General features: G+C 47.8%; 9 protein-coding genes across 9 annotated transcripts; 5 read left to right on the forward strand and 4 right to left on the reverse strand.

The window, feature by feature from the left end:
- Window positions 1–111: 111 nt before the first annotated feature.
- Window positions 112–1,275, forward strand: N7529_005488 (NAD(P)-dependent alcohol dehydrogenase; the record flags this gene model as incomplete). The annotated part of the gene is made up of 4 exons (XM_057241015.1): window positions 112–394; window positions 456–601; window positions 660–943; window positions 993–1,275. The coding sequence occupies 4 exons, from the start codon at window positions 112–114 to the stop codon at window positions 1,273–1,275; spliced, it is 996 nt and encodes a 331-aa protein (XP_057096374.1).
- Window positions 1,276–1,596: 321 nt separating this feature from the next.
- Window positions 1,597–2,415, reverse strand: N7529_005489 (glutathione S-transferase family protein; the record flags this gene model as incomplete). The annotated part of the gene is made up of 3 exons (XM_057241016.1): window positions 1,597–1,970; window positions 2,023–2,228; window positions 2,285–2,415. The coding sequence occupies 3 exons, from the start codon at window positions 2,413–2,415 to the stop codon at window positions 1,597–1,599; spliced, it is 711 nt and encodes a 236-aa protein (XP_057096375.1).
- A 3,861-nt stretch (window positions 2,416–6,276) lies between these two features.
- Window positions 6,277–8,565, forward strand: N7529_005490 (Major facilitator superfamily domain general substrate transporter; the record flags this gene model as incomplete). Its single annotated transcript, XM_057241017.1, has 6 exons — window positions 6,277–6,317; window positions 6,373–6,447; window positions 6,596–6,859; window positions 6,910–8,039; window positions 8,114–8,228; window positions 8,289–8,565. 6 exons carry the CDS (start codon window positions 6,277–6,279, stop codon window positions 8,563–8,565), a joined length of 1,902 nt encoding a protein of 633 aa, XP_057096376.1.
- A 1,282-nt stretch (window positions 8,566–9,847) lies between these two features.
- N7529_005491 (uncharacterized protein) lies at window positions 9,848–11,696 on the forward strand (the record flags this gene model as incomplete). The annotated part of the gene is made up of 3 exons (XM_057241018.1): window positions 9,848–10,871; window positions 10,925–11,253; window positions 11,301–11,696. 3 exons carry the CDS (start codon window positions 9,848–9,850, stop codon window positions 11,694–11,696), a joined length of 1,749 nt encoding a protein of 582 aa, XP_057096377.1.
- Window positions 11,697–12,332: 636 nt separating this feature from the next.
- N7529_005492 (oligoribonuclease) lies at window positions 12,333–12,944 on the forward strand (the record flags this gene model as incomplete). Its single annotated transcript, XM_057241019.1, has 2 exons — window positions 12,333–12,380; window positions 12,429–12,944. The coding sequence occupies 2 exons, from the start codon at window positions 12,333–12,335 to the stop codon at window positions 12,942–12,944; spliced, it is 564 nt and encodes a 187-aa protein (XP_057096378.1).
- A 579-nt stretch (window positions 12,945–13,523) lies between these two features.
- pgmA (phosphoglucomutase PGM2) lies at window positions 13,524–15,303 on the forward strand (the record flags this gene model as incomplete). Its single annotated transcript, XM_057241020.1, has 3 exons — window positions 13,524–13,576; window positions 13,629–13,930; window positions 13,991–15,303. 3 exons carry the CDS (start codon window positions 13,524–13,526, stop codon window positions 15,301–15,303), a joined length of 1,668 nt encoding a protein of 555 aa, XP_057096379.1.
- A 277-nt stretch (window positions 15,304–15,580) lies between these two features.
- Window positions 15,581–17,206, reverse strand: N7529_005494 (Gfo/Idh/MocA family protein; the record flags this gene model as incomplete). Its single annotated transcript, XM_057241021.1, has 1 exon — window positions 15,581–17,206. The coding sequence occupies one exon, from the start codon at window positions 17,204–17,206 to the stop codon at window positions 15,581–15,583; it is 1,626 nt and encodes a 541-aa protein (XP_057096380.1).
- Window positions 17,207–17,483: 277 nt separating this feature from the next.
- Window positions 17,484–19,134, reverse strand: N7529_005495 (uncharacterized protein; the record flags this gene model as incomplete). The annotated part of the gene is made up of 2 exons (XM_057241022.1): window positions 17,484–18,865; window positions 18,921–19,134. The coding sequence occupies 2 exons, from the start codon at window positions 19,132–19,134 to the stop codon at window positions 17,484–17,486; spliced, it is 1,596 nt and encodes a 531-aa protein (XP_057096381.1).
- A 427-nt stretch (window positions 19,135–19,561) lies between these two features.
- N7529_005496 (FAD binding domain protein) lies at window positions 19,562–21,432 on the reverse strand (the record flags this gene model as incomplete). Its single annotated transcript, XM_057241023.1, has 4 exons — window positions 19,562–20,097; window positions 20,146–20,232; window positions 20,285–20,784; window positions 20,837–21,432. Coding segments are annotated over 4 exons (1,719 nt in total), but the record flags the coding sequence as incomplete, so codon positions are not given.
- Between the last annotated feature and the right edge of the window lie 600 nt (window positions 21,433–22,032).

Here is a 22,032-nt window from a genome sequence, read left to right on the forward strand (position 1 = left end):
GACCAAGTAAAAATCTTCATTTAGCTTTAAAAGGGGCCATATAGCCCACATCGAAATGAATGTATATTTTTTGTAAAGAAAAAACAACCATCTTTAACTACCATTTACATCATGAGCGTTACTTTCGAAGTCTTCCGCGGCTCCAAGGAGGGCAAGATCGTGGCCGACAAGACCACTCGCACCATTCAATCTAATGAAGTTTATATTGAGACATCTCACTCCGGCCTGTGTGGCACAGATGAGCACTACCTCCACTCTGGACAGGTTCTAGGCCACGAGGGTGTGGGTGTTATCCGTCAGATCGGCGGCGACGTCACAAACGTGAAGGTTGGAGAGCGTGTGGGATTCGGTTACACCCACTACGTCTGTGGTACCTGTGAAAAGTGCCTTACTGGTACGACATGAGATTTTGAATAAAGGAAAGAAATGCATAGCTGACTTGTCTACTTTCCAAGGCTGGGATCAATATTGCGAGAACAAGAAGGAATATGGTACCTCTGACCATGATCTTGGTTCGTTCGGACAGGGCGTTGTTTGGGATTCCAAATGTGTGATTCCCATTCCTGATGGATATAAGTCTTCTGATGCCGCCCCACTTATGGTAAATATTTCTATGCTCGCTCTACTTGATATTTCATTGAGACTAATCATAGATCTAGTGCGCTGGAGGTACCGTTTGGACTGTTCTGTCAGAGTATGGTGTCAAGTCAACGGACCGTGTTGGAGTGATGGGTATTGGAGGTTTGGGCCATCTCGCCATCAAGCTTGCGGCCGCCATGGGCTGCCACGTGGTCGTTTTCTCCAGTTCCGAGGCCAAGCGCGAGGAGGCTTTCAGCTTTGGAGCCTCCGAGTATCACGTCTTCAAGGCTGGCGAGGAGATCCCCAACCTCAAGCCGGTGAACCACCTCCTTCTCTGTGGTAGTGCCAGCGTTGATTACGCCTCGTATGTTTCACTTTTATCTATTCAATTGATTAGTACTGACATATGCTAGCCTTATTCCCCTGATGGATATTCACGGATCAATCTACCCTCTCACTGTGGACCTTGCCCCCTCGCCCGTGCCTCTGTTGTTCCTGAACCTCAAGGGTGTCCGCATCCAGGGCTCGTTGGTTGCTTCCCGTCACAGTCTTCGTTCCTTGGTTCAGTTCGCAGCCAAGAAGAACATCACACCGACTACTATGGAGTTCCCTTTGACAGCTGATGGTGTTGAGGAGGCCATGGAGACCCTCCGCAATGGAAAGATGAGATACCGCGGTGTCCTGGTTCGCCAGTGAATCCGATAACGATGAGACAGTGATGGGTAGTATAAAACATATATCCAGTTGAATTATAATTGTATACTAGACATAGAGAAATCCAAAAAATTCTGTTACTAAGGAAGTTAGCTGGTGGTAAGATTCCGCATTCGTGTAAGCTCCTTGCAAGCCGGCACCAAACGGGGCCCAGTATGGTAATGAGCGGGTGGTGGGTTTTAGAAAACGTGTAAACAAGAGTTATTCTGAAAGTACCAATCAATTTAATATGCCTTGATGCCGATTTACCTAAATATGTATGCATAGCTATGACCTGGCAAATATGAATTCACGTGTCACAGATCAATGTTTGTCCGAATTATCCAAAGCATCAACCTTGGCCCGTAAGTTCCGGAACAATTCAGCCTTCTGCTCTTGAGTCCTACCCGTCTGTGGGACATCGACACCCTTTTGGACCGCGGCACGTTGCTCAATATTATCGACCCACTTATTCAATGAGGGGAACTCAGAGAGATCAATTTCAATAGTGATAGGCGCAGCTCGAACCCAAGAGAAATTTGCGATATCGGCAATGGTATACTTCGAACCCGCGAGATAAGGGCTATCCTTCAGGCGTGATTCGAGGACCGAGAACAGACGCTTGGTTTCATCGGTGTATCGCTTGATTCCGTAGTCCGAGCGCACGCCAGCAAAGAGACGGAAGTGGTTTGCTTGGCCTGTGGGATATTAGAAAAAGAGTATGTGTACTAGATGTTGACCTGTACATACCTTGCATTGGCCCAAGACCTCCCATCTGGAACATCAACCAAGATGTTTGTTCAACGTGCTCGGGTGTGCCAGGGGCATAACTGATCTTGCGATCGGTGTCGTACTTTTCAACAAGATATTGCATAACCGCTCCGCTCTCAAAGACACGTTGCGAGCCATCGAGGATGGCGGGGATACGGCCGTTGGGGTTGATCTTCAGGAACCATCTTTTTAGAGACGCTTATCAGCAAGTTCTTTGGTCCTGTAAGGAAGGGTTTCATACTCTTCCTTCTGACGATTCGAGCTGATGTCAATCCCCTCAACTTTATAAGGCAAACCAAGCTCCTCAAGGGTAATTGAAGCCTTGATGCCGTTTGGCGTGGGCCAGGTATATAAGGTAATGTTTGAAGACATAGTGGAATATTGTGCGGTAAAGGCGGATGAGATTCGAGAAAGTCTAGATATAGTTTTCAGTGAATCGAAGAACATGAGGAAGAGGATGAAAGGGGAAATATAAGCCAATTGGTAATGCTTGACGTTAACTAAGGTCGGCGGAAACGTCAATTTGTCAGCTCGGCATTAAACTATCACGATGATGTAATTGATTGAAATATCCCCCGAGCTTACAGCATTCAACCATATATTTTGTCTATGTATTGTATACATATGGAGTACTCCAGGCTGTAATACAGTCTTGATGTTGATTCTCAGTGAGAATCGCAACAAAAAAGCTCCGAGGGGCTGTCTTCTATCATAAGGACCTCTAAAGACCCACGCCCACAATCTTCTATACGCAAATAAAATCAAACGTACTAACTCTTTGTTGATATACATGTATGTAGTTGAGAAAACAACTGTGCTCCCCATCACCTGAACTTATCGGCATATGGAGAATTGTGTATAGTTGAAATATGAACTCGTTGTTCCACAGATGAGGGGCAATATGGTTGCTTGGCTCGAACTCGAGAATACCTGCAACTCGTATAACTACCTTTATAGATACACTCTCCGCGCAATACATCTCAAATTCGAGATTGATGCTCCTCAGTCAGTTCAATTGAGCCAAAGCTAGTCAAGTCAGAATTGTTGCTTCACTTACAGGAGACTGTAAGCTGAGAGGGGTACCTCCAACTCCTCGTCGGAACATTTTATTTTGTTAGTTTTCAATGTGTATATAACTATATGATTTATTTCTCGTATTCAATTTATAAAAAAACCCCAGTCCACACCCAAGTAGGTTGTATCTCTCTAGATTGGCTGTGGTTCTTTTTAAGTAGGAAAACGACCATCTTAATTACATCCATTGAGCAGAAAGAACACTGTCTAAGTTCAGGGTTAGTTTAGCCAATATTGCTCAAAGGAAAGGAAGAAACCTTGGGAGTATCCGGAGGATTTGGAATGAGAGGTAGCATTCAACGTGCTATGTATATACCCGTAACACAGACTGCCCGTGGACCACCTCCCCTAAAATAAGATATTTGGGACCTAGGAGGTCAAATAACAGAGACTCTGAGTTTGACTGATGTAATGGGAATTTATTCCATTAAAAAAATAAAAAAATAAAACCTATAGCTAAAACCAAGAAGAAATCCGGGTAAGTGCCGCCTCATCATAAACTATAGCTAGGCGAACTCTTGAAGCAAGCTTCTCTCTTTCAACATTAAAGTACGAAGTACCCGCATTCAAACAGGCACTTTTGATCACATAGTCCAGCTATTGTGATAGCTAGTGGAAACATCTATTTTAGATTAGAGATCCTTGCTTTCTACGACACAGATTACCTACCATACCCACAGGCATGGTCATGCCATGGCACATATTATAGACAGTGTGGAAAACGTAATACGAGAATTGTTACAACGCTCAGATGTTCCAATAATAATATGTAGCATAACACCACCAAACAAATATTGAACGAGTCAGATTTGCTGTTGTTTTCACCCCTTGCAGCAGGGCACATAAACATTACTTCCAGATAATATCTACCATATGGATCCTAGTCAGTGCCTTTAAATTGCCGATTCCAGCGCGATTCTATAGATTCTGACATGAAACAAGTTACGAAGGATCGGATATTTGATCTGCAATGCTACCATATTGTGCTCATCGCCAATAACCTTATGTAGGGAAGACGCCAATCAATCGTAAGCATGAACCCATTTAATTTACCTGATTATGACTGAAATGTACGGAGTACTTCCGACTGTTGTGAAAACTATGGGAGCTTTAGATCTAAAAGCGGAGCTATAACGGAAGTCGGGAAAGGGAAAAACCCCCGGTCCCCACACTCCCTAGCAACAGAAAAGTCGTAAGATCAAGAAAAAATTGGTTGACAATGTGACTTGCATAGGGCTTCCAGAGATTGCAAATCCATCCCCAAACTTCTCCAAGGGATGATCACGTTAGTGTAAAAAGAAAGTCGATCCCCACATGGCTTCAGCCACGAGTCCCGTAGCGTTGCAACCTAGAGACTGCCGCTCGAGCCTTCGCCGAAAACCATTTTACACGTCGCCGGAGATGGAAGTCAAGGCTCTAAACCCACAGGGTCACCGAATGATGATGCGATCATCTTTCAATGTACCGCTTTAGTACTCCGTATATCCCTTGGTGATGGTGCGCTTTGGCAAGAGTCATGTATTTTCAAGATTTAACTTAGCAATGGAACAATTAGCCCAGTCTGGATTTGGCCACTAGTTTGGCTCAAATTACAACCTGGAGATGTACATCGGTAAGCCACGCTTACGGGGCAAATGACCGGCATGGTCCAGCCGCAAACATCGGGGCCGAATGTCTCTTGAAAGACTCATAGTTCTCGCTCAATATCTCCGATTTTTTTTCTCAAGTCGGACTCTTACTCTCCGAGGGTAATCCGTGCCCGAGGGAATAGAATTCTTGCCAAAGAAAGTGGGCTGCGTTAGCGTGAGAGGCCCAATGCAAAAGAGCGAGAGCTTAAACGAATTACCACGAATCGCACCCCCAGATTTCCACTTTTTCTCCGCAAAACCCAAATTGGGAAAATGAGGGGTGAGATTGATGATCAGGTAGTATTTGCTTATATAGTTTTCTCCAGTCAATACTGAATGCAGGTTGACTGTGCAAAAATCTGACGGTCGTGTGAACTTACAACTCTGAAGTCAAAAATATTCGACGGCCAAGCCTTTCGCAGGCAACATTGACAAGGATTAGCTTGTTTGAGCCTAATTAGCGCTAGTAAGTGAATCGGCGGCTCGCCTTTCAGCCATTCTCCTGACCCACGAATCAGAAGCCTAGTTCTCGACCAAAAAATTACTAGATACCAGCCCGTACCTTTCTGTCTCATTCAGAAAAGAATTACGACTGTGGCGGTCGGTCTCCTGGAAACGCCATCCCGAGCACGGCGATCCTGATTTTTTCTCGATAACCTGTCTTATTAAACCCCATGGGGATTGGGGAGTCAAAATTGTTGAATTTCTCGGCGTAGACCCGGGTGGGGAAGTGCCTGCAGTAATTAGTTGCAAAACATGTGAAACAAATACTGAACATTCCAGGAACAGAAGAATACGTCCGAACTTCCTTTCGCCTGATCTACCTGCACATGGGCTGACCGGGATCCCGGTCCAGGGCAAAAACAAAAGCCACGAGATAATTCCTGGGGTCTGAGCCAAATGCATGCATCTGAGTACCCTTTTAGTGGTCGGACACGCCGGTAGAAAGAGGCAACATGCAAGGTGCGGGATCTGACTCTCTGAGTTTGTGTAGCAACCATTGGGTGCTTCGAATCCTTGTAGTATTATTTCGTCTGCCGAGAACAAGCCGCCGAGAAAGACCCAGTGTTTTATTCTCTTTATGGTTTAGTCTTTCCCCATGGGTAAAAACCCCCACAAGTCACACCCCAGATTGGTGTTCGCTTTGGGAAGTAGATCAGACTTGAGAAATCAAGTCAATGAAACTAGCATTTTTCTGGGTCTAGTCGTGAGGTCTGACATCTTTTATTCAGGCGTCCAATCAAACCAAATGTCTCTTGCCAAACGGGCTGGCATAGGTAAAGATGTGAGGGCCATAAAAGGCTGATTCCCCCCTAGGATTCAACGGCCACTATTCATGACTTTATTTGTTGGTGCAATTGTCTGATCTCTAAGCCAGGTCTTTCTATGAACGGTGCAGTTGGTTGCCTTTCCAACTCGTATCCTTTCACTTTATTTTTCTTCATATACTAAAGAGTCAACCTAGCCCACTAATCCTTATTTCTTCCTTGGCTCTAACTGAAAGTCTTAGCCTCAAAGAAGATTATTCAACATGGATAAAGAGGCCATTACACAAGTTGGCTCTGATCAGCGGTGAGTTTCAATTGATTTTCTTTCGGGCATCGAACCTATCTGACTCCTCATCTAGCTCTAGCGATGATCACAACAGTGCCGAAAAGGGGTACTTCGAGCAAGTCGACCTCCACAACAATATCTCTGCCAAGTAAGCTAACTGCCGCCCCAAGATTTTGACTGCTGCCCTACGCGTATAGCCCCGACTACTGTCTTTATTTTTTACTACATACCCCTTTTGTTTGCTGGATACAACCACTGCCGTATCTTCTTCATCACGAATTCTGACCGCATTATAGAATCAAGAACCCGTTGGCTCACTTGACCAAGAATCAAATCATCCGTGACGTTGAAGAATTCGCTCAAGAATACAACGTCGCAGATATTCTCCCGGAATTGAAGAAGGGAGCGCTAGTTGCCCGGGATCCTGCCGAGTTTGAAACGGTGACAGACTTGAACGAGACCGAGCTTACTGCGCTACGCGACGAAGTGCTTCACAAGTGGCGTCAGCCCAAGCAACTCTACTTCACAATCATTCTTTGCTCCATCGGTGCAGCAGTACAGTATGTAAAACTCGCAAAAGCCTCGCGTGCAATTTCTAACATCACCATAGAGGATGGGATCAGACAGGCTCCAATGGTGCCAACCTGTCATTCCCTGATGCCTTTGGAATCTCAGACCAGAAGGGAGCCCCCAATGCGGATCGAAACCTGTGGCTTGTTGGTGTCATCAATGCTGCTCCCTACATAGCTAGTGCAGTTCTTGGATGCTGGCTTTCAGATCCATGCAATCGTTTCCTAGGCCGTCGCGGCACAATCTTCATGTCCTCCATCTTTTGTGTCCTTACCCCCATTGGCTGCGCATTGACCCAGACTTGGGTCCAATTGTTCATTGTCCGTCTACTCCTCGGCATTGGTATGGGTCTCAAGGCTTCAACAATCCCCATCTTCTGCGCCGAGAACACTCCTGCTGTTATCCGTGGTGGTTTGGTTATGTCTTGGCAACTCTGGACAGCGTTTGGAATTTTCCTCGGATTCAGTGCCAACCTTGCAGTTAAAGACACCGGAAGTATCTCCTGGCGCCTCCAATTGGGATCCGCATTTATTCCTGCTGTTCCCCTCCTTTTCGGTGTCTACTTTTGCCCTGAGTCTCCCCGTTGGTATATTCGACGAGGCGAGATGAGCAAGGCATACCGATCTCTTTGTCGTCTGCGCAACACACCCTTGCAGGCTGCTCGCGATCTTTACTACATCCATGCCCAGATCAAGATCGAGTCGAGCTTGATTGGTGAAAGCAATTATGTTACTCGATTTGTGGAGCTTTTCACTATTCCTCGCGTTCGCCGTGCCACTCTTGCGTCTTTCGTCGTCATGATCGCCCAGCAGATGTGCGGTATCAATATCGTTGCCTTTTACTCTTCTACCGTGTTCTCCAATGCTGGTGCCAATGACACAGAAGCCCTCTTTGCCTCCTGGGGCTTTGGTCTGGTCAACTTTTTGTTCGCTTTCCCGGCTATCTGGACTATCGATACCTATGGTCGTCGGTCTTTGCTGCTGTTTACTTTCCCGCAAATGGCTTGGACTTTGCTTGGAGCTGCATTCTGCTTCTGGACACCCGAGGGCACAAAAGCTCACTTGGGCTCGATTGCTTTCTTTGTCTTCCTATTTGCTGCTTTCTATTCTCCTGGTGAAGGTCCTGTTCCTTTCACTTATTCAGCAGAGGTGTTCCCTCTTTCCCATCGTGGTATGTTTTATCTCCACTGATTATCATTTTTTGGGTCTATGGATCTACTGCTCAGAACTAACCGGTTTTTTCAGAGGTCGGCATGTCTTGGGCTGTGGCAACCTGTCTGGGATGGGCGGCTGTGCTCTCCATCACATTCCCCAAAATGTTGGCTGTGATGACAGCGACTGGAGCATTCGGCTTCTATGCGTAAGTCTACAAAGCCTGCTATTTATCTACTTCGTGTCCTCAACTAACGATTCAATACAGTGGTTTGAATGTGACTGCTCTGGTCATGATTTTCCTTTGGGTCCCTGAAACCAAACAGCGCACCCTAGAAGAGTTGGACTACATCTTCGCAGTTCCCACCCGAGTTCACATGAAGTACCAGGTTACTAAGGCGCTTCCTTACTGGTTCAGGCGCTACATTTTCCGCCAGAATGTTACATTGGAGCCTCTATACAAGTTTGACCATCTTGCGAGTGGTGCTGAGGTTGATGCTGCTTCGCGGAAGCAGAGTGTTGTCTCTGAGCACATCAAATCGTAGATTGGCCTGTTTGACAGGCTTATTCTTTGGTCGTTTATAATGTTTTACCAGCTTTGGAATTTTTGTATATCCAGTCAACGAGTTATGGGCTTGGGTGTGGAGACGATAGATGAAATATTTCCGATGATACAATATGTTCTTACGCTTTCAATTTTTCAACCGCTCACCTGGAGCCCTAAGAAATCTTCTCTGCTTCTCCAACAAAAACTCTCCCACATTCCTCCTTTTCGTTTGTCAATGTGAGTCACGTCCCGGCTTTCTCAGCCTTTCAAGGCAAGATATATGACAGTACTCATATCAAACCTGTTGCTTTAAGCCCCAAGACATCCGGAACCTCACCTCACCATGACGACCAGGAATTGACTTCAAATTGACCTGGCATGCCCCTACGCAAGAGTCACTATCTTCTTAAAATTCACAAAATACGACAGCCCTCAATGAATGAGCTTTGCAATCTGTCTTGAAGACCAGAAAAAGAATCAAGTTCCATTCAATCCGATCATAGGGAAATAATTTCCATCAAGTACATAGATGTCGTATTGCAGTACTTAGTTCGCTCCACAGTAACCCATGGTTGCTGGGCAATCAGCTGTGGAGATGAATATGATAAAAAGTTTTGTTCTGTTCTTTATGATTTTGCTCAGTTGATGAGGTTGATGATATAAATTAGAAAAGTCATAAAGTTCAAGTCATATAGGTTATGAGGATATACCAGGAAATTAGAAAAAGAAACAGAAACAGAAGATGAAGAAGAAAGCTTTCTTGATAAGGTGTATCACGTGGGGGTTCGACAGCCGCTTCATGTTTTGGTCCACATTCGCCCCTCATCATCACCTTTCAGCTCACAGGGGGTTGTCCTTTTTTTCTCTACTTCTTCCCCTTTCATTTAAAGGTCATTTGGGTCCTTGGATCTGACTTCCCTTTTGATCAGTTGACTTTTTGATATTCTCAAAGATACTTGGGACCTGTCATCGTGACCCTTTCTGAACAGCAAAAAATATCACGCACCAGCAGCTGCAGTGGAGCTTAATAGAACTACTGTGGGCTGCTGGGTGAGTTGAAACCCACCTCAAGTTACCTTGACCGCTTCTCCATAGCTCACGTTTTGACCGGCGGAAAAAAAAATAAACCCTTCCTTGCTTTTGTTCTCTCAATTTGGTTTCACATCTCCCACCTTCTACCCGATTATTTCTTTCTTTAGTTGCGGGGCAAACTTGGCCGTGCGCATCCGTTGGACCTTCTCCACAGTGCGACCTCCATTCATCATTTCTCATCGCTCACAATGCCCTGCTTCAAAGGGCTCGCCGTGAGCATCCACACCCCGGATGGACCAATCTCCGAATACTCCATTCAACGCCAATCTCGAGCTTCACGGATAGGTTGTTTCATTCCCGTTCCTCCGCCCAAAGTCCCCGAATCCGGGTCAGCTAAAGCAGAACAATCAACCTTCGCCATTTCCATTACCCTCCTCAACCCCGAGCAAGATGTTCCATACTCCACCCCGAAGCCGACAGCGGACTGCCCCTCCCCGAAACCAAAACAAGTGGGCAAGTTGGCTGGTGAGCCAGGTCAAATTGCCGGAGCGGTCGCACCCTATCAGGGCCTGACTAAGTCGCCGAACGAGACCGTGGCTGCATACATTTATTTCGACGGGAGACAGAAAGAGGAAGTGGCCACACTGCTGCGGAGGGGAGAGGAGACCTGGGTGAACTCGCGCTGGGTCAGCGTACCCGATTCTGAAGGCGGAGGGATTGCCGAGCGTGAATTCCTGTTCCGCGAAGTTGGCCTGGAACGCTGGCTCAACGGGTTGGACCTAGAAGGCAAGGATGCAGCGGCCAAGATTGAACGCAGACGTCAGAAGATCGAGAAGCGACGTGTAAAGCGCGAGGAGGAGCAGACCGCCATGGAATTGGAAGACAATCATCCGGCCAGATCCAAATCCATTATGCGATATGGCAACGATGAGAAGTCGCCCCTCGAAGATGTTTCCGATGACGATCTTTCATCCGACTCGGACGATGACGATCCTATCCCCGAGACAGCGGGCCAGATCAAGGTCGCTTTATTCCGGGTGTTGGCATCGGGAGAAATCAAGCGGGGCGAGTACTCGCCGCAATTCGATGCACACGATGACGAAGAAGGTGGCCAAGAAAACAGCAGTGGAGGGGATGCCGATGTTGATCATACCACGAGCTTCGCAAAGCCCAAATCACTCGATCCCAAGACCATCAGCACGCAGACCGTTACTGGAATTGACCCCAGTGATAAACCATACGCCATTTTCACTTTCATGTACCGAGGTGAACGTAAGTGCTCTCTGGATGATTATTGAGGTGATCACTTTTAACCTTGCATTTAGGACAACTACAAAAGATGGGTATATTGAAAGATACGAAAGCGCAAGAGACACCTGGTCACACAAAGCGCAAATCGATCCATGATGATCTTGCAAACCTTGGTCCGATCAAGCCTGGCGGAGCTGTTGGATTCTTGAACTTCCGGGACAACGAACCCAAGGCGCGCACGGGCAAGAAGAGCGACGATGACATGGATAGCGATGATGATGATACCGACAACCCAATCCTTGGCAAGGCAGATGATGAAGAAGCCAAGGACGATGATCGGTTCTTGTCTCCAGATGACATCAAACGTCAAGGCGAGCTGGCGGAGAGCATGCGGAAGATTCGAGTAAGTACGGCCCTGCCCAATATTAATCCTTGCTAACAATGCCTCAGCTCAAGCGTCAACACTCTGCCGAACCCCCCGGAGGCAGTGTTGGCGACTCTGTTGATACCCCAGCCTCTGGTTCTGGATCGACCCCTCCGGCAATTGAACGCTCGACCACACCTCCGAAGGGTGCTATCACTACCACCGGAGCTGAGGCATCTCAGCCAGCAGCCGAACTTTCGGACGCACTCTTCGGAAGTCCTTTGAAGAAGCAGCGGGCGAGTGTCTCTACAGCGGACGAGAATGCGCTGAGACGCCGAATCGCCGAGTCATCCGGTAGAATCAACGAAGTCCTCGGTTCTTCTGCACCCGAACCAACACCGAGCATCTCGACATTCGGTACCGAATTCAGTCTTACGCCTGAGCTTTCGGCTGGACCCCCAGCCAACGATGAGGAACTGTAACAGCTTCTATCCTCATCGAAAATGGGTTCATTTTGGGTGGTCTGATCTCTTGTTTGAACCGGGCCTATGTTTTCGTTTTGAGAAGTATTGGCCTGTTTTTACTGTGGTCCTTACAGAACTGGGATTTTTGCGGGTTGGCGGAAACTTTGCCATATACCGGGCCCCTTGGAAATGCCCATGTTGCTTTCTACAATTACGCCGTTATGTCCACTACCTACACTACAGGGAGCATGTCGAAGGAATACATTGGCTGTGCCAGTCGGGCAGCTTGATTATGACAGTGATATTTTATAAACAGAAACGTAAAAAAGGACTAGGGATAGGAATGTATTTAGCCTATAGATCAAAAGGTGTGAAAACAGTAAAGTGTCAAATTTGCATTGTAGTTTCACATTCGAAGATCTGCAACCTTTTAAAACGCATGGCTCAAATCTATATCCTATAACCTATGTGCATATGAACATAGGCATGATCCAACACATTCTCCGACCAATATCTGCATTTCGCAGTGTTGTGGTCCCCGGCTCCTTCCCCCACCAAATCAGAGATTGTACCCGTTTGAATCTCAGTTCATTGACAGCTCAGCCAAAGAGAACAACACCCAACCACCTCATACTCATTCGATCTAAATCCGCAATGCCACTCAACCGCTCAACAGACCCCTTGGTCTGGATCGATTGCGAGGTACATTTGCCAGATCAGCTCCAAATGCGGCCCTGCTAACACCCACAGATGACCGGTCTCAATGTTGAAACCGACAAGATTCTCCAAATCTGCTGCTTCATTACAGACGCACAGCTCAACCTCCTTGAACCGAATGGTTTCGAGACCGTCATCCACGTATCAGACTCCACCCTCAACAACATGGGAGAGTGGTGCATCGACACGCACGGGCGCACGGGCCTCACGGCCGCCGTGCGTGCCTCGACCACTTCCCCCTCCACAGCTGCAGATGCTCTACTCGACTACATCAAGCAACATGTTCCAACCCCGCGCACTGCCCTGCTCGCTGGCAATAGTGTTCATGCCGACAAAGCATTCCTTGCATGTGAACCGTATGCCAAGGTGTTAGAGCATCTCCATTATCGCATCTTAGATGTGAGTTCACTCAAGGAAGCGGCACGGAGGTGGGGGAGTGATGAGCTACTACAGCAAGTTCCGGTGAAGAAGGAAGTTCACCTTGCGAGAGACGATATTTTAGAAAGTATTGAGGAAATCAAGTTCTACAAGGAGAAGCTGTTTTCTTAGGTTTTTGGGCTATATGGATAACCAGGGAGCTATTTGTGGCTTGTCTCTATTCTGAGACATGGGGGTCTGAGACTCGGAAGAAAAAAAAATGGTTGAAATCTTGGAAATCCCATGAAAATCTTTTCCCTCTAGTTTTGCATATTGAATCTGTCTACATATTGTATATATTGTATGTACATCAATTGGGCCAGACTGCGGCATTTACAATTCCCCGGGAATGATCTGCGGGCAACTGGTTCAACGGCCTTTGGGCATTGATTGTAGAACCAAGTAGCTAGTTAGCTAGGCAGAGTAACAGGTCTGTATAAGGACAATGTAGAAAATATTTAAATTAAACCTGGTAAGTACATATATGTAGATGTGGCAAAGAGATACTTTGTAGTACTTTGTAGTACCTGTGTACCTGTAACAAAATGCAAGTAAATCAAGTAACTCAAGTACCTGTCTAACTGGTGGATGATAAACACATGACGCCCCTCCCGAGCTACAAGTCGGTGAACTTTCCCCTCCCCCTCTGTTTTCTTTTTCTTCCCCCCTTACACCTATCCCTTTTTATTTTCTAATTCATTGTATTTCATCATGTCCGTCCAGACGGTGTCTATTACCCCCTTCACCGACCAGAAGCCTGGAACGTATGTTGCTTGTTACCCCGCCATTGAGAATAACAACTAACCCACCCCCCAGCTCCGGCCTCCGCAAGAAGGTCAAGGTCTTCCAGCAGGCTCACTACTCCGAATCATTCATCACTAGCATTCTCTTGTCGATCCCCGAGGGTGTTAAAGATTCTTTCCTTGTCATTGGTGGTGATGGCCGTTACTACAACCCCGAGGTCATCTCCAAGATCGCAAAGATCAGTGCCGCCTATGGAGTCAAGAAGCTGCTGGTCGGCCAGAATGGCATCATGAGCACCCCAGCTGCAAGCAACCTTATCCGTGTGAGAAAGGCAACTGGTGGTATTCTCCTGACCGCTAGTCACAACCCCGGTGGTAAGTAATTGTTGGGAATAGTCTAAAATTCAGTGGGGGGTGCTAACTAGAAATGCTTAGGCCCCGAGAACGACTTTGGTATCAAGTACAACTTGGCCAACGGTGCCCCTGCCCCCGAGAGCGTTACCGATAAGATCTTCGAGACCTCCAAGACCCTGACTTCCTACAAGATCGCCGACGTCCCCGACGTTGACACCACCACCATTGGCACTAAAAGCTATGGACCCCTCGAGGTTGAGGTCGTGCACTCTACTGCCGACTACGTGACCATGATGAAGGAGATCTTCGACTTCGATCTGATCAAGGAGTTCCTGAGCTCCCACAAGGACTTCAAGGTGCTGTTCGACGGCATGCACGGTGTGACCGGCCCCTACGGCGTGGACATCTTCGTCAAGGAGCTCGGCTTGCCCGCCAACAGCACCATGAACTGCCAGCCCAAGCCGGACTTTGGCGGTGGTCACCCCGACCCCAATCTGGTATATGCTCACGAGCTCGTCGAAGCCGTCAACAAGAACGGCGTGCACTTCGGTGCGGCCAGCGATGGTGATGGTGACCGTAACATGATATACGGTGCCAACACCTTCGTCTCGCCCGGTGACAGCTTGGCTATTATCGCACACCACGCCAAGCTCATCCCCTACTTCAAGAAGCAGGGTGTCTACGGTCTGGCACGTTCCATGCCCACCTCCGGCGCTGTGGACCGCGTGGCTGAGGCCCAGGGTCTGCAGAGCTACGAAGTTCCCACCGGCTGGAAGTTCTTCTGCAACCTGTTCGACGAGAAGAAGATGTCGATCTGCGGTGAGGAGAGCTTCGGCACTGGTAGCAACCACATCCGCGAGAAGGACGGTCTGTGGGCCGTTGTCGCTTGGTTGAACATCATTGCCGGTGTCGCCAAGGAGAAGACCAACGAGACCCCCAGCATCGCCTCCATCCAGAACGAGTTCTGGCAAACCTACGGCCGCACCTTCTTCACCCGCTACGACTACGAGAACGTCGACAGCGAGGGTGCCAACAAGGTCGTCAAGACTCTTTCTGACCTCGTTGCCAACCGTGACACCTTCATCGGCTCATCGATCGGCACCCGCAAGGTCACTGATGCCGGCAACTTCTCCTACACCGACTTGGATGGCAGCGTCTCCAAAAACCAGGGCCTGTACGCCAAGTTCGACGACGGCAGCCGTATGGTCGTTCGTCTGTCCGGTACCGGCAGCAGTGGCGCTACTATCCGTCTGTACGTTGAGCGGTACGAGGCTGACAAGACCAAGTTTGGTCTGAATGCCCAGGAATATCTCGCCGAGAACATCTCGCTGGCCCTCTCCCTGCTCAAGTTCAAGGAATATGTCGGCCGCGAGGAGCCCGATGTCAAGACCTAAATCGGGAATTGTTGTAAGGTTTAGTGTGGAACCTGCTGGATGGGGATCACCTTTTAATTGTTTTGAAGTTCCATGATCTGAACGAGAAGAATGATGATCGAAAAGCAGGATCAAGAAGAATATCAACTATGTTGGCATGCGATAGAAAAATACGTTTATAGCTTAATCTGAGCCTGTCTTGAATCAATTTGGTTTCCGTAAACCTATAAAATGGATGCATCATCCAAAATTCATACCTCATAGCATCATTAGATCATGAATACATACCTCATCGAATCTACGTCTTGAATGCAGCAGCAGAAGCCTTCAACTTCTCATCCCACCAACTCTCCCATTTAATAACCCTTTCGTCTCTCCTCGCCTCCTCAGCCGCAAAGACAACAGCATGACTCCGAACCGCCTCTTCAAGCGAACAACCAACAAACCGCGTCTGGGCAGTCTCAACATCCAACCCATCTTCAACCGCCTCAACAGCACTGACAAACTGTCTCGCAAGCCCGTAATCCCCACCACCATGCGACTCTTTCTGATCAGGCGGCGGCTTGGGCACATTGATAATTTCAGTCTTAGCGGTCGCAAAATCATACACCGAGATAGTGTGGCTATCATACGCAATCTCACCAGTCGTACCGTAAACACGGCCCCGTCTTTCACACTGTTTCTCTGTAGGAGCAATCATATGAAACGAGGCCGTTTTAGCCAGTCGATGCGGGGCAACCCCCTCATCATCCCAAGCGATAGTCACAACCTGATCGTCGCAGACATCATTGTCAGCCTCATAAACGCAGCGCCCATACCAAGGCCGCGAGGCGATGCTCTCATCAGCCACGGTTTTTTTATCATAGTCTTCGCCGAGACGAGAGAGAAGCAGAGACTCGGCTGCTTCGCTGCCGCGCGAGCGGAAAACATCCTCGATATCCGGACAGACAATATCAACCGGCCATGCAATGTGTCCTGTAACAAGGTGGCGATCATTATAGATTCTGACAGCGCTATAGCTACAGTTCCGCTCGACGGGACAAGAAACACAGTTAGTCGCGTCGCCAGCGCCAGCAGGCTTACGTGCACGACGGAACTGCGTCATCGTCCCGACAGAGGATATCGAGCGTGGGAAATGCGGCTTGCAGGCTTGTGCTTGCGAGCTATCTGTCTCATCCGGGGAAAGAGGTGAACAAAGCAACCAAAGAATAAAATCAATATCATGACAGGATTTTGTAAGAAGAGATCCATCACCCGCAGCAGTAGCACGTCTCCAATTTCCGCGCACATAGCTATGCGAGAAATGCCACCAACCAACAGGTTCACAGTGTTCAAGGGAGACAATATCACCAATGGCACGATCAGCCAGGAGTTTCCGAAGCTGGATATTATGGGGACTGTAGCGAAGGACATGGCCAATTGAGAAAATGTTCGTTGGCGGCGCGGGCATTCCCAACTCATCGGGTGGTTGAAGCGTACGATACACGCTCAGGCAATCATCAAGCGAAAGTGCAAGCGGCTTTTCACAGAGGATATGGAGTCGCAGGGGCGCAAGAGCACGCACAATTTCAACATGTGTTTCGTCGAGCGTGCAGATGAACACACCATGCACACCAACCGCAGTATGCGGATCATGCTGAGCGCGTTCCCTGCGTTCAACTTCCCACTTTATCCAATCGCGCCAATCGCTGAATTCCTGTCCCTCGCTCGCCGACTCGGCCCATATGTAGTTCTTGCCGAAAGCGCGGCGCTTGGAGATATGTGGCTCGGCAATGGAGTGGATTTTACCTGCTGTTGCTGTTGTTACGGCGCGAGCGTAGGCATTTCCTCGTGAGCCAGCACCTATTACTAGGAAGCGGAGGGGTTCGGGGGAGGATAAGGAGTTGGCAGGGGCGTTGATTGATGTTGGGATTGGTTCTTTCATCGTGGGAGGTTGGCTGATGCTAATTTGTGGAGGCATAAATTGACTTATTCCATCTTTGAACAAAGGGCAGGCACTTATAGTAGACGATGAGTCTGAACACGAGAAGTCAAGTAGAGAGAAGAGGAGAAAGAGGAGGTTACTATGGGCGCGTTGCATTTGCGGGGAACGGGGTATCAGCAATAACCCCCGGGCTTTGATTGGCTGCGGGCAACTATATAGTCGCTCGTCAAGGTATGTCATTTGAACTGAGATCTTCTCGTTCTATTGTTTGTACCTCCTATCTCATCTCTTGCTTCTCTGTTTGCTCTCTTTTCTTGTTATCAGTGCCCGACTCCTTGTCAAAAATCATCGCAACCTCTTCCAAAGACCGCCCCTTCGTCTCGGGGAATAGGAAGTAAATCAAAACCAAGAACACAACCAAACACCCGATAAAGACACAATAATACCTCCATTGAATGGCAGTAAATGCCACTGGATTGACATATTGATTGAAGAAGCACGCCACAGCATCCACAGAGAGCGTTACAGCAATACCCTTGGCACGCATTTGAAAGGTTAGGATCTCAGCTGGATACGAGAGGAAAAGAGGCGCATAAGCGATGTTGAATCCACCGAAAAAGATAAAAAGCAGGGGAACCACAGCTATTCCCGCAGAAGATATATGCTTCTCGGTATGTAGACCGGCAGCTAATGTGGACATTGACAAGAAGACCAGCATGATAATAGTGGATAAGAGCCAGAGAATGCGACGACCATATCGCTCTGATGCGACTGCGCCAGTTGCTGAAAGGAGGAAGCTCCATACCTGTAGACTCACATTAACGGCGGCTTGGTCGGCTGCTTTGGTGATTCCCACTGATTGGAGGATTGGGGCGAGATAATAAGACAGGATACCTGCGAGACTGTTAACTGGTTTAACACTTGGATATTGGAATACCTGGTTCCTACCATTTCCAGCCCATTCTTGCATCAATCCAACCAAGACACAGATGGCGAGACGGTGCATATCGCCTCTCGATGAAAAGAACGAACTCCAATTCCTCGAATTGGACATTTCGGCCGTGATTGTGGTGCATATGAGATGGAACTCATGCTTCACCAACTCGTCGTCTGGACTGCCATTGGCATGATACTTCTCCAATGTAGCCAATGCTTCATCCTTTCGGTCCTTTGAAACAAGCCATCTTGGACTCTCAGGCACAAAGAAGATCAACCCCAGAATTTGAAACAACGGATACGACACCTGCAGCAGACATGGCACCCTCCATGACCAGCTATTCGCTATACCTATCGTGGCATAGGTAACTGCCGCTGATCCAATGGCCCCCAAGTACCAAGAGGCATTGTAGAGAGCTGTGGCCGTCTGTCGCTGACGCGGATGCGCGATCTCAGTCGCCAAAAGAGGAGCCGCAGTCTGGGCAATTCCCATTCCAACACCGGATATGATCCTCGCACCAAAAAAAGCCCAGTGATTCTGAACCGCCATTCCAATAATAGCACCTACAATGGCAAGGCCGGATCCAATTCCAACACATGTCTTGCGGCCAAAAGTATCAGCTATGTAGGATGCCGGCGCGAAGGATATAAATGCACCCAAGGAAGTTGCGGCAATAATCAATCCGATTATATTGGGGTTGAGGCCGTTAACTATCACGCCAACTGCGGTTTATCCGGTCAGTGTTTTGATATTGTCGTGAGATCAGAGTATACCGACATTCGGGCAGCACCAGTAAGCTATTCACCAAACTTCCAATATATCCGGCCGAAGAAGCAGTGGAATACATAAAGAAAATACTCAGGTTCAATTTTCGAAGCCCCTTGTCCTTTATCCAATTTTGATTTGTGTTGTTCGGTAATGCATCGAGTTTGTCCATCGCGATCTCCATTGAAGGCTCGATCTCCGGCATTATATTTGCTTTGTTCGCCATATTCGCCTGTCGCATGAGCTCGTTCACAATTCAAACGTAAATATAGATACGGCTCTAAATTGTCACTGTGATGATCGGCTAGCTTATATCTTAAACCCATAGGGCGTTTACAGGAGCAAGGGATCAGCATTCTTTTCGACCCAGCAAATCTCCAGCCTTCCCCGGTTCATCTTCGGAAAACTCATGAGATGAATGATCAATAAATAATGAATGAAGGGAGGAATGCCAGATCTAACTACCTCTTTGGGTAATTTGTCCAGCACACAGGTTTAGGATCCTCAATTCCCTCCCCCGTGCAGCATAAATCTATGATCTACATCCAAAAGCAAAAACAATACCTTTAATCTTGCATTATTTCATAGTAAAGTAAAGACTCTCAAGTATACTGACACACGACTCTAGTTTAAAACCATATGAAACCTCATACATCATCATCCCCAACCAGCGAAGCATACCGATTCCCAAGACCACAAAACCCCTCACACTGCCCACCAGCCTTCTCGCCCTTCTGCAAGACCTCCTCAATACCCCAAGCAACCCGTTCCGCACCAACCCTCGCGCCCTCAAGATTAGGAGCCGAAGGACCGAGACGCAAGGATGCCATGCGCCCAGTCATGAATAGCGGCACGTCATTCCTCCACGACAAATCGTTAGTCAGACAGGGCAATCCCGATTTAACCTCAATAGGGTATTGATCGTTCATCTGGCGGAGCAATGATATTTCGCGCACGTCGACCCTCGCCCCTGTCGCAAAGTAGATATAGTCGATTGGGGGCAGGTCAGCAATTGGCGGATCAGTTGTCAGAGTCCAGGTTTCTGTTTGCAAGTTGTATTCGTGGGATTTTATCTCTGTGCAGGGGTGGATGGAAGCGCGGTGTCGGGCGGCGTGTTGTTTCACTATTTTTGTGTAGCGAGGTGTGATACTTCCTCCATTTCGGGCGGTTTGAAGCATTTCAAGGCGTTCTATCACTTTTAGTTCTGGATCGATATTAGTATTAGGTATATACATACCTTCGTCGGTGTCGGCAGACCAGAAGGCAGCTTTTTCCCAGTTTTTATACTTGCCCATCCAGGGCAGACTGATATCGAAATGTTTAACTGGTTATGGTTAGCTGTGACTCGGTTTTTGTTATCAGGATACTAGACATACCTTTCAGCCCAGAGCGCATCAAGAACCAAACTTTGGTCACTCCTTTCCGAACAGCCATGTCAACAATCTGGGCGGACGATAGCCCTCCTCCAACAACAACAACATTCGTCTCCTGTCGTCGCTGGATCTTACTTCGTACATTAGAGCTAGGGAACTGTTTGATTTCCATGCTGTGGCAACATGCAGCAGCACCCTCTTGCTCAGTTGATGGCTTCCAGGGATATATTTTTGATACTCCTGCTCCACCTGGTCCAATTGCAAGAACAACAGCCCGGCTATAGAACTTCTCCCCTGTGGAAGTGGTTATCGTGAACATCTTTGACTGCGAGTTATCAGATAGATAACCATATGAGAGATCTGTAGCTTCGCGTTGCAGTATCTGACCCGGTTCATCCAAACCATATCGATCAATGATTGAAGCGCAGTAATCGGTGAACAGATCTGTGGATGGCGAGAAATAATCTTTCCGATCTCGTTCGTCGATTTCTCCGCCAAGTGTTCTATGGATTAAAGTCAGACATACACTCGGACATCTTGACAGAAGTAACTCACTGGTTCTTCCCACCCTGTCTTCTCTTCTTCTTTTTATGTTTACTCATCTCCTTCCCGACACAGTTAGGAATCTCCCACAAGTCCGTATCTCTCCCAGTCTCCTGCGCATAAGCCAACATGCCATCGCGATCACCAGGATCAACATGAAAGAACATCGGACTGCGGAGTTGTTTAATCTCCAATGTCCGAAATGCGTTATTCCAACGCTGCATCCACTTATCGCCCGATCCGTCAAGCACGAGAGTGGAGACAGACGAGGACGAAGAAGTAGAAGAAGCAGATAACGACGGAACGGAAGAAACCGAGTCTGTAGAAGCACGACGCTCTCGTCCCTCTATATCACAAGGACATCTCTTCTCACTATCCCATTTTGCAGCTCGGACGCCGTTTTTTTTGCTGTGTCCTGCTTGAACCAGATTCATCCGGCCGGTGTGTTTCTTGATCCAGTGGTATCGTTGATGTTCTTCATCGGTGAAGACGGCAGAGGGTGTTTCTTCACCGAGTCTTGCGGCAACAGCCAGGCCGCATGGTCCGGCGCCGATGATTATTACGTCGCGGATTTCGTTCTCTTCTGGGAGAGGATGGAGGGAAGACATATCGGGTGTTTAATAGTTGGTCGAATGAATTAAATTTGGGCAAAACAGGATCTAAAACATGGACATAGGGAAACCAAATTCCTTTTATACTGTTGGAATCATAGGCATAGCACCTGCTTCTGCAATTTCCTCAGTCACACGAGTTAGCCATCGAGGTACTCTTCCCCAAGGTCCTTAGGGCTTGCATGACACCATTGTATAGCCCCGGCTCCGCATCTAGCTGGAGATCACAGGAGGGGTGGGCCTGTTAACGTGAATTTACATCCAAGTACAGAAATAAAATTAGGTATGGAGACATCCAGCTCTCCTTTTAGATGGGCGTAACGAACATCGTGCTCCACAATAAACAACACCATACATTGACCACTAAAATGATTAACACGAAGGAACAAGCAGTATCTGTGCTGCATTAGAACTTGACAATGCAAAAAATGTAGGTTTTCTACAGCAGCTGACGATTCTACAGTATGGGCGGGAAATAAGCACACAATCTGAATTGACAGTCAATCTGAGGCTACCTAGGTATTCAGCCGTGAGGACCTTGGGGCTAGATCAACATACACCTGTATTGTTTGACACATATACTACATACATTTAGTA

This window comes from Penicillium soppii, assembly GCF_028829465.1.
Source record: "Penicillium soppii strain IBT 18220 chromosome Unknown utg000005l, whole genome shotgun sequence".
Lineage (NCBI taxonomy): Eukaryota > Fungi > Ascomycota > Eurotiomycetes > Eurotiales > Aspergillaceae > Penicillium > Penicillium soppii.